Below are 12220 nucleotides of genomic sequence, written 5' to 3' on the forward strand. Positions count from 1 at the left end.
GCCCTTTCAATACCAGACTTAATTATTGTATGCTTTAGAATCCCAGTTTATGGCCTTAATTGTACAGATCTTATTGTGTTGAACTAAATTAAAAAGTAACTTAGAAACTCTTGCCATTGCTTACTGCTATTAATTATGTTAATAATCTAATATTTTTTTTAGATTTGATTATTTCATTTCGACATTGGGAAACTATATGAAAATTTATGACACACGAGATCATTTTCTTATTTTAGAGCCCATAAATTTTGCTCATATAAGTTGTAAAACTTTAAATATTGTATTTATCAGTACTTACATCATGTACATGTACATCAATTTAAAAAAAAAAGAATAGAAAGATATAAGAAGATGTGCCAATGAGACATCTCTCAATCCAAATCTTCAACACAGAGCCTTGGTTCATGGAAAACCAAGCTGTAAATGGCCCCAAAAATGACTAGTGTAAAATCATTCAAACGGGAAAACCAACAGTCTAACCTATATAAAAAACAATCAACAAAAGACAACCACAATCATCAGGTTCCTGACCAAGGACAGTTGCAAATAAATGCAGCAGGTTTAAACACTTTTATAAGCATGTACATTGCTTTGATATAAACTAGGCTGTTGAATAGATTTACATGTGCCATGTCAGGACCTTTTATATCCAACTATGGGGTACAGGCTATTCACATTGTTGGAAGCTGTACATGTACAGCCACCTACAATTTCTCATTCATTCACTTTATTTGAACTTTTATTGGCAATCACACCACATCTTCTTACATTTATAGTATTCTTTATTGGGGCTTTTGTCAAGTTCATGAAAACCTGGCCCAGGAAGTACTCTGACAACCCTGATTGGCTACCTTTGGTCATTGGTGACTAAGGCCACACTGACATGCTGAGGTAAACTTCAGTTTGACTTCAGAGCAGATGTACAGAAATCATAAAAAAAATGTTCTTTCCAAGGTACATGTACTTACCATACATGAATGCTGGTACATGTACTTTCATTTGACTTTTGTTCTGATTTAAGGCAGATTTTTTCTTGAATATTGAGACTAAAGAGATCTAGATAGAAGACCCATTAAGGCTCCCGAGGGCCTATAACTGCTCTCATGATGTGAGATGCTTTCTCAATAGACTCAATAGACTACAAAATAAATACAAATGAAATATACATGCAATGTACATGTACAACAAAATGTATGAACACATTTTTTCATAAATTTATTTATTTCAGGATGATAAAGAGCTTTTGATAAAGAGAGCCCAAACAGAAAGACAGAAAAGAGAGGTAACTATATACATGTATCTGCTAAATAAAAAAACTAGTGGTTTAATTCAATATAGTAAGAAAGTAATATAAATATTTTACAAACCTTGTGTAAGTATACATGTAGGCTATGAAATGTTTATATTTTGACACTCAATTACAGATGAATTCTTTTCTTTTCATAAAAATATGCAGTGATCGGGAAGGATGTGCGCCTATAGCGCATATCGACCAAAAATGGTGCATATAGTTACAAATGTAAGCGCCCACATGGCGCAAGATATTTTTCACTTCGTTTTTGAAACGTTTAGATATTGTCAAATAGATTTCCGATATTGTTCTGTGCCGCCATGTGTATGTACACAACTGTGTAATGTTCCTCCAATGCTAGGAGCACCTATATATTTTTGGGACGTCTCGGAAGGTTTCCTATGGTAATAATAGAACCATGCTGCAGTATATCTGATCACCCAAAAAATGTAATTGACCATCATTCATGATATAATGTTTTATAAACAACTTTAAATTTTTCAAATTTGGCTAGTACAGACATGATTTATCTGTTATTGTAATCTTTTAATTGGTTAAGCTTCCTATTATTTCGATTGAAATTTCCCAAAGCCTTTTTATGAATAAACTTTTTGTCTCCATAAAAGGCGCTTAACTGTTCTCTTCATTTTCTTGTCTTTGGCGCGTTTTGACATTTTGTAAACATGCCTTCATCGAATTGTTGTTCTGTTCTATGTATTAATGATACACTCTACTGTCATTCTTGTCATCGTGATGAAGATATAATAATACAAGAAGTGCAGAGAAAATGCCAGAAACGTCCTCTAATACAAACATCTGGAATAAGTATGGTATCGACAAAGACCCAAATTTAATGTAAAAAAAACATGAAGATGAACAAGGCAACAGTACCAGTTTAAACATTGTAAATAAAGGTTATCTTAAACATTGTCCGGTTTGGAAGAAGTTCTTGTATATTCATTGAAATTGAAATTACAGGAACAATATCCATGATATTATTTAAAATCATAAAGGTAAGTACCACCACCTCTTTGCCGAAATATACACTTTAAGTTTTTAATTTATTTTGTTACTGAAGTAAATTCAAATGGCCCACTCATTTGACAACATGGCCCATTGAATTTATTTTTGGGGGCCCTGGGCTCATAGAGAACAAATCCTTCCAGATCACTGAATATGTTTGCATTTTTTTAGTTTTCCAAATAATTTTGAACCCGGCTATAATAAGGGCCTTATTATAATCAACTGTTTTTTATCTAAAATTGTAATCAAGATAGATTTATTAAAAACACAATTTGACTATTACAGGACCAGAGAAGGAGAGCTGAAAGTACAGTATGCATTCAGTCTTATTATCGTGGATATTCTGTCAGAAAGAAATGTGTAAGTATATCATTTCAGTTTGATTTGATAATACATGTGCAATGTATGTGTTTGTTTTCTTTTCTTCAAAAGTACTATCCATACTGTTTCTGTTTATAAACAAAATTAAGTGCTCTTTTTAAATTGTCCACCTGCAATATAGTGTTGTGGAAGCAAGAAATAACTATCTTAAATTCAGTCATAGTTGGCAGCATCAACATTTAGGTTCTGACTATGGTTAGGTTTTTTTTTACATCAAAATCTTGGTGAAAATGAAAAACTGAGAACCAAAAATCTTCAACTCAATGAAAAGATGGCATTTTCCATTGATTTTTAAGACTGAAGCATTCAAAGTATGTATACTAAATATATCATGTAACTTTTGTTGAAACATCACATCTTTCTTTTTTCAGGCTGAACAGTTGAGGATTGAGTTTGATAAAGAAAGTAATTTAAAGAAAAACTCCACAGATGCAAATTTCTTGTTGAAGTTGACTAGCAAACTAGGGTATTTTTGTGATGTAAAGAAAGATGGCCAAAGACTGGTAGTTATTAATTAATTATGTCCTCTTGTATTGATTAAAACAAGTACATAATGTAACTTACATAATTTCACAACTCTTTAAAACATTCCCCATTTCCATTCTCAATTTTTTCACTGCAGCATGATGCATCTTTAAACCCTCTTCACTTATATACTGTATAGGGGTTATTTTCGCAGAGGTAAAATTTCACGATTTTCATTGAATAAGGTATACAAAATATTTTGGCAATTATTATTTTGGCGGCATCAAATATTTTATCAATACCTTTGGATGTGAACTTTTAAATTGGCGGAATTTATTATGGCGATTTTGTTTAATCTGCGAATATTTACACTCCACGAAAATAACCCTCTGTACTGCATGTCTTGCAATATGACCATGGTTTATGACTGAAGAACACATTTTACTAAAAAATTGTTCAAACGTGAAGTTCACTTCCATAAAAATCATGATTTTAATGATTATGAAAGCTAAACATGTTAGAACCTAAGGGTGGGTAGGTTGAGAAACTTTACTGCACTAAGACTATTAGCTTCCAATTATCAAACTAAGGAAATACGTTTTCAATGAAAACTTAAACTTTTATGGTACCTATGCTGAGGTAAATAATTTTAAAATATGTTAAAAATAATTTATGTATTGTATAGTAGTAAACATGATACATGTCCACTGTAAAACACAAAACCCTGTGCTTCTGATGGTTTACTGTTTATAAATCATTTTTGCATTAATATGGTAGTTTGTGATGTTCCAATTAAATCTGATATTTCATAATTAAAATAATAAACTCATTTTTTTTCTTGAATAACAGAAATTGAATGCCCTTTCATAGTTGAAGAAAATAACATACTAATGTAGCATGATATGATTTCTTTTACAGATTTGGCTTTGTCAGAATATAATGAAGTCAAAAGAAAATATAATTGCTGGGGTGTATAGTCAAAAACCACAGAGATCATTTCTAATCAACAGATTGTTGGTCCTTTGCTTAAGGTATTTACATGAAATATTTATATACATGCATGTAGTTAGTACCTATAGTTCAAGAATGAACTACATGTACAAGAAATAAACAAATGGGGTAGTTGACTGACTGTTTTATTTGTGATACTTAAACTATTTTACTGTCAAATTAAATGTATTTGAAAAAAAAAGTTAAAAACAAGGAACAGCAGCTTTCTTATTCTTCGAGATATATTTGTCATAACTTTCACAATTATAAAAACACGGGAAAAGTTTCTGATTTAACAGTTCTTAAACTGACAATTTACAGTACACCTACAGAACTTATCTTTTGAATGATACCATTAGGGGACTAAGAAAACTTTATTTAAATCATTTTGATAATTAACATTTTCTTGTATCAACAGATACTTGGTATCCATAGCTGATACATCACAACCTATAGCAGTACCAATGAGGATGTTGGAAACATTTACATCACAGGCTCTGTACAAAAATCACAGTCATTTGTCAGTTATTTGGTCCCACCTTATTGAAAAAGGTAAACAATATAGAATAGATACAATTAATTATCCATTTGTTGGACTGATGTTATTCAATCTTTAACCCATCAGCACAAACCAAAAAAGACATTCACCAGTACATATATTATCTTCAATGAAGGATAAGTCAATAACGTATATGTTGTGTACAAGTTGTAATGTTGTACAAATTATAATTTATTATCAGTGTTTTATGACCTGCTGAACAAAAATGGATGATGCAAGCACACAGTCTTTTGCTCCGCATATTTCTGTCATTTTTTCACAACTTCATGATACAGTCTAATACTGAGCATTGATACAAAAACATTATAAGACCTCACAAAGATTTTGTGTAGATATGAATATGGTATAAGGAAAAAAATAAAATTAGAATTTAAACAATTCAGGTATCCTCATTTTCAGTTTGAAGGCAAGGAGAATAGCACTAAATGTTAGGTTGACGTATATTTTTTTTAATTTAAAACATTACACTGGTACATTTTATAAGTTAAACCTGTATCACCTGTTGCAAGAAGGTAGGTGTCAAAAAACTTATAACTTGTACAAAAACCCTGTACAAATTATAATTTGTACAAACTTACATCTTGTACACAACATATATATCATGTGCAGACAAGTTGTAAATAAATTGAACAGAGATTGAGCTTAAAATATGTTGAAATGTCACAGAATCTATTCTCCTGTGTATTCTTCTAACAGTTTCACATTATGGTATGTTTTGTCTGTTAGGAGCAAACCACTAACAGTACCTGTACCTTTGTCATGTTAGTTGTGACTGGCAGTTCTTGATATGAATATTTCAAATCAGAAAATAGAACAAAAAAGTTCCATTTTTTACAATTAAAGAAATGTAATTTTTCTGTTGTGTTAAATATTTTAAAAACATAGAAACTAGAGTACTACTTTAATTGTACAATTTCAGGTTACTTTGAGTATATGAGGACTATATTTGAAGCTAAAGTTCCCTCTAACTTAGAGAAATCCACAGTACCCCCAACACCACAAGCAGGCAGTATATTTTCCCTCATTATGTCACCTATTGTGTTTGCTACAGAGGCGAAGAACAAAGTATTTAGGTCAGTATATTTGTGAAGGTACTTATACCTGTATGTTTAGTTATCATGTTTGAATTATTTTTTGACTCCCTTATACTGTTAAAAATTAAAAATATTTGATTATTCAAAATAACAAATAGAGTAGACACAAGTTTTGCATCTAAGTAACACTGATATAGTAGGATCATTAGATGTTTATTTGTTCAGAAACCGCACCTTTCACAGTCGTGTTAATATGTAGTTCATTGCTTTACAGATTTATGTAAACTACACCATACACCATTTATCTGTTTCCTTCTAATTTATGATTTTATCATTTCTATTAAGATTGTCTAAGAAGATTTTTTAAATTATAAAGTTTTCAGAATGGCTTTAGAGAAAAAATTGCTTGATAACAGCAATTTATCTTTGATTTACCATACTTATAATTGATTTTTTTTATTTTAATAGTCAGTTTATCCTGAAGTCCTTGTGTAAGTCTTTCTTCTGTCCAGCCTTCAGTGAACAGATTGAACAATTCCTTCTACCAGCAATGGCTTACAACAAATTTCCATTTCCTCTGGTTGAGCTCATACAAGCACTTCTTCAACAGACAAGTGATACCTCAAAGGTGAAAGGTCAAAAATGTGATGATATGGCAGATATACCAAAGACTCAATGGTTATTAACAGCAGTAGTGACATTTGCTGAAAGATATTTGGGTAAAAATCTGTGTGCTTTAGTCATTATTTTATTGAATTACATGTACAATAACTAGAATAAACTGAATATTTATTGGAATGTACAGTCCATCTATATGATGTTTGGGGAAGGGTAAGGGTTCTTTTTGATAATTGAAAATGAGTTGAGGTTGAAGAGATTGATTGTATTAAAAACAGTAAAGACTAAAAGAGTTGTTTCTCTTTAGATAAATTATTTTTCAATAAAATGAATATTTTTGATAAATTGCCCTTGTCATTGATCTATTATTTTAAACATATACTAAAACTGAAAACTGCAAAAATGATCTTGAATACATGATCGATAAAAAAACAATGTTGGGTATATAGGCAGCTGTCTTATTGACATAACACTATTTCTCTTCATTATATTTTATACCGGGTATTAATTATTGTGAAGTTTCTGTATTAATATCAGAGTTAAGTTTAAATAAAAGGGGTTGCTATAATCATGGCCATGATGTATATTGTATTTTGTAGATACTATGTCTACCCCAGATGTACTGAACTTACTGTTGGTTCTAAAACAACTTTTACCATGTGTTGCTGTTCATAGTAAGTTTGGTTCTCATGAAGATTCTGATTCAGAAGAGGAGGAAATGGAGACAGATTCAAATATTGTAAGTTATTCTCAGCAAAGATTTTAAAATTCTAAAAGCATTAATGATGTTACAGCAATAGAGCTTCCATATGTATATATATCAGGAAGTATCAATTATAAGTCATAATAAAAATGTTTTTGACTTGCCTGTGACAAATGTAGCAGGATACTTATTCCAATAAGGCAAAGGCATTAACTATGTGTATAGTATAAAGTTTTATATTTTAGAAGGTAAAAGAACTTCATAGTTAATTGAGAAACCTTGTAAAATTTCTATTAGATAGTCAGAATTAAAATAAAAACAACACAATAAACTCATTTCGTGGATCAGTGATCAACATTAAGTTTTCATAGTTAGGTCCAATTTTCAAAAACAAAGAGGCTATGAGCAATATGTCAACAGTATTTAATAAATTAAGTGATTTTATGTTGTACATACTGTCTTTCTAGGTTAATCTGATCAATACATCATTTGCATGCTTCATTGCTAAACATTAAAGTTTCATGATTAGGTCCTTTTCTGAGATACTTTAAGCAATAAGTCGAATATATTTGTTATATATGTAAAAATTTTAAAGGTGTAAAAATATCAGTACCTTTACAAGGCAGTTAAATATAACAGAGGATTAATGTATCCTAGTGATTGGTAACTTTACATTCTTAATTGTGCTTTTTTTTAGGACAGACATCCCTTATATAAGATAAGATTTATATCAGACTTTTTCCATGGATCACAATATGAAATGCTTTAACTTTAAAACTTATCTTTTATAGAACTTCAAAAGTCAGCATGAAGATATTGTGGCATTTCTGAATTCCCAGAAGTTTGTACATGCTGTTGTTAGATGTCTCAGTCAAAATAGAAAGTTAGATGAGCAAGATGTGTCGTGTGTGTGTGTTATATGTTATTCTCTTATGTCACAGTTTAATCTATCCATCCATAAACAAAGGTAATGTATTCATTATTTATGTACAATGTATTAGATCTCTTAAAATGGCAATAGTACATATACATTGTATAAAGATATTCACCCATTTGGAGATTGATCAGTCCTCAATTTTATTTTATCTCTTTCTAAATGATTAATAAGAATTATCAAGTTGAAATTATAACCCTCCTTTAGTTGAAAGAATGATGTGAAATTTAGTTTAAAGAAAATTAATATGTTTATAGAAGGTAGTTCAGAATTAAGAGCTACCAGAATCTCAAAATGTACTAGAGACCCAACATTCAGTAGAATATGGATGATTGGTCCATCCTCTGTTTATTTTAAGTGAAGCATTCAACAATAAAAATATTCTTAGACACTTAATAAGAATAAAAACAACTCCTAAAATACTGTATACCAACCTATTTAAGGCCACACCAATTTAATTTCTTGTTCTACGGATTTTTGGACTCCAAAAATTGGGCCGAGCGAGCGATTTGAACATTTTAATAAAAAAATCTTTTATTTGCAAATTTTTGAGGCGAAGCATGAAAAGTAAACATGGTAAAGGCGAGCGATTATATTTTTTTTTTGTAAACATAAAATAGTAGGTTTTGACAATATTAAAACTTGATTTATCACTTGTTGTTTGACATTTCTTTAATTTATGAAGTATTATTTCCCTGTTCACCAAGAAATAATTGAATAATTAACTTTGGTCTATGTAGATTCAGATTCAGTATTTTATTATTTGTACAGTACCATTCAAAAATACCAACTCTCCCACACCCTACACCGAGGAAAATGTCGGAGTCACTCCGACAAACTCCGATATCCCTCCCAAAATGTTGGGAGGAATTTGGGAGTAATTCCTCCCAAAATCAGGTAAATGTTTATTGTGATAGCGAGCTCACTCCCTACACCGAGGAATTAATTGCCCTTATCCTTTTTTGATCTCTGCCGGCACACGACTGATAGGGTAATTGGATTACCTGACAGGTAAAGTTGATGTAATTAAAAATATATATCCGGTCGACTGTACCATAATCATAATTTTAAAGGTCCTTTATTAGTTAAGTTAAATACTCTTGTGTTAAAATTATTTTAACTTTTAGTTTTATTTCTTGCGAGCTGATATAAAAAAACTTTACCTATAAAGTTTATTAATGTTCGTGTAAAAATAAGTTTATAAATATTTTCGTATTTCTTGCTTGATAATCTAAAAATAACTTTACCTATGCGGACTTGCTTGTTTAAAAAAAACCGGATATTAACGAAAAAAGTTTATAATATTTTGTGGAAAATGTAAAAAAACAAACGCGAAGTTCTACTTCAAATAAAGTTTTTATATCTTTCATGCATTTTAAAAGTGTTTCGGACTTGCATTTTTAAAATTCGTCAATTAATATATTACTTTAAAAATAACTTTAGATCGGCGAAAACAGGAGTACCCCAAAAGCTACAACAAGCATTTGTACATGTGAACAAAACGTGGCCCACTCATGATATGTCAGTCTATAAAAGATGTGTATTGCCGGTAACGAACTTATTTATCCTAATGAGGACTAAGTTGTATATTTCTTAGATCTTCATTGAAGGTTGCTAAATGGTATAATATCTGTTACGGATAGCGACGATAATTATGAATGAAGAAGAATTTGATTCCGAGATAAACATTTCTGCTCGGGGATAACATATAGTTTTTAATATATTATTTGTTAAATACGTATGTGTTTTTATAAAAAGAAAGTCGGAACCTAAAGATTATTTTTTTCTGCCTTCCCCGTCCGAAGTGTATGTACATATTGTAAATACTGTATTTGATATGTTAACACATCGTTTTATACGTAATGAAACACTTGTTAAAATACGATGAGGTATTAAATGTATATTTAGTATTTGTAAAGTGACAGCAACTGTTCTTCTTCCAAGTAAGGAACATCATTCAATTTTTGAATGTTATAGGTCCCGCAAAAACTGCAACTGATTTATCTAAATTATTTTTCTGTGTATTCTGCATGTTTTTAAATGTGAAAATAGCCGCTTTTCAGTGTACAGTGAAAAGATCGATCCAATGTTAATTCATACTGGAAATGAATCAATATTTTGAAAGTTGTGAAATAACTAGCAGTTTAGAATGAGTTGAGTCATTGTTGAAGATAATAAAGAAACCTACAATATTTAACACTTGCATAGTGGATAGTTGTAATCATCATCATATCACTTCTGACTGCCGTTTCGAATTTATTGTTGAAGGTCACAAAGTAACACAATTTCTTATACATTTGCATGGTGGACAATTGTCTCATTTTTAATTATAGCACCTCTTCTTATTTGGATTACATTTTCAAATTTGTCAAACGTAAAATGTAAATAGCCAGCTGATTTGTATGGTTTATTTCATTGTTGAAGGTCATATAGAAACTATAATGTCTGTATAGTATGTGGAAAATTTGTCTCATTTTCAATCATCATGATCATACCACAGTGCATGTTTGGATATGCGAAATGTAAAATGTAAATAGCTTAATTGTTGTTTAGAATGGTAATTCATGGTTGAAAGACGGATAAAACCTATAATGTGCAGTTAATGCCAGCTTGTCTGCATTGTGAATGATTGTCTCATTTACAAAATACCACTTTCTTTTATCGATAGCAGTGTACATTGTACATGTATATACAATAATCAATTATTTCTCTTTTTAGAATAATAAAAAACAGCTTTCAAATCGAATCATACATGTATTATTTATTATACATTAATTTGTGTAGCAATACAAAATGATTGATATATTTATACTTTCTGTTTTCAGGATATCAAGCAACATGGTACTTAAATTAAAGACAATAACAAACACAAATTAAACAAAAAAAATAAAATATCATAGCTAACATGAATAAATAATGATCATTTGATATGTACATTTTACAGTTATATGTAATGTTCATTGTAAAGTCAGATTTACTGCTTTGTTGCTGGTCTCCTCAGATATTCGTTGACCCTCGGTATGATGGCATCCTTCCATGCTCTTGGTTCTGACAACCCTGGGTAAAAGTAAAGAACATATCGTTGAAATACTGTCTTTCTCTCATAAGGAAGTTCTGTTTTGTTACATTTTCCACCACCGTGGTAGGAATGCTGCAATCTGTAGTTCTGGGTTGTGAAAAGCTCAGGGAACAAACGTTCTAATAATTTAGTGGCGAAATGTCCTGGGCAGTTGCTATGTGTGTTCATTGAGTTGAGGTCTGCCATTGTGATTCGGTATATCTCTGGGACATCTAAGAATGGATAAGTCTCTGGATTTGTTGATATTGGCTGGCATTTTGTTTGAAATGTACTGTATGTGTGACTGCCAATGAGACAATCCCCCCCCCCCAAGTTATAATCTGGTTGGGAACAACCCCTTAATGTTATAAATATCTCTCTTATGAGGGGTGAATATAAGTTATAACATATTTTTTTGTAAAAAACACTTTTTAGTACAAAAGGGATCATATTTTCCAAAAGAAACTATATATCTATCTGGTATTAAATGGTCAAAACATGTCAAAGAATTTTGTAATATTCCTGGACTTTAACCATGTTATTGTTAACACATTTACTTTTAACAGTTTATTAAATTCAAATTAAGTCGACCCCTCTTTTGGAAAAGTTGTTTAAAATATAATGTATTTCTCCTCTTTTTGAGTAAACAAAGTTTTCAGGGGTTTTGTATAGTAGCACTCTACACATCCTTGGTATTTCTATTTTCTTCTCTACAACAGTAAAATGACCCCTTGTCTGAGGCAGGGTTGTTCCCAACAAATTGGTCAAAGTACGGCCTTTTACACAGGGCTTGATCCAGACCAAACATCAAGCTATAAGGGACCCCAAAATTATAAGTGTACACAACAAAGTTGAACAGGAAAACCAACAATCTAATTTATATATACAAATGGGAAAATACCAATGAACCACATCAACAAACGATAACTGCTGAACGACAGGCCCCTGAATAAATCAGGATAGGTGCATAAACATGCAGAGGCTATAGATAGTTTCTTTTTGCCAGCATACAATATAATTGCAGTTGATGCAAATCCTTCAGAAGTTCTTTGTACTTTATTTTTACAACGAACATTTTTGATAGGGAATATTAGTAAGGGGGAAAGAAACTGATGTATTGTACTGTACAGGTATTTCTGCTGTTATATTTTATATCGCAGCACT

At 30.8% G+C, this 12220-nt stretch overlaps 1 protein-coding gene across 1 annotated transcript in view; it reads left to right on the forward strand.

Annotated features, from left to right (window-relative positions):
• The window catches only part of LOC139493448 (ubiquitin-protein ligase E3C-like), a 29462-nt gene that overhangs the window by 505 nt on the left and 16737 nt on the right, over nucleotides 1-12220 (forward strand). The window contains exons 2-10 of the mRNA XM_071281855.1: nucleotides 1229-1282; nucleotides 2600-2674; nucleotides 3067-3198; nucleotides 4079-4191; nucleotides 4569-4702; nucleotides 5629-5782; nucleotides 6212-6462; nucleotides 6961-7100; nucleotides 7856-8031. Coding sequence (XP_071137956.1) covers nucleotides 1229-1282; nucleotides 2600-2674; nucleotides 3067-3198; nucleotides 4079-4191; nucleotides 4569-4702; nucleotides 5629-5782; nucleotides 6212-6462; nucleotides 6961-7100; nucleotides 7856-8031 — 1229 coding nt within the window. The remainder of the gene's footprint in view (nucleotides 1-1228; nucleotides 1283-2599; nucleotides 2675-3066; nucleotides 3199-4078; nucleotides 4192-4568; nucleotides 4703-5628; nucleotides 5783-6211; nucleotides 6463-6960; nucleotides 7101-7855; nucleotides 8032-12220) is intronic.

The sequence above is a fragment of the Mytilus edulis genome, chromosome 1 (assembly GCF_963676685.1).
Source record: "Mytilus edulis chromosome 1, xbMytEdul2.2, whole genome shotgun sequence".
Taxonomy (NCBI): Eukaryota; Metazoa; Mollusca; class Bivalvia; order Mytilida; family Mytilidae; genus Mytilus; species Mytilus edulis.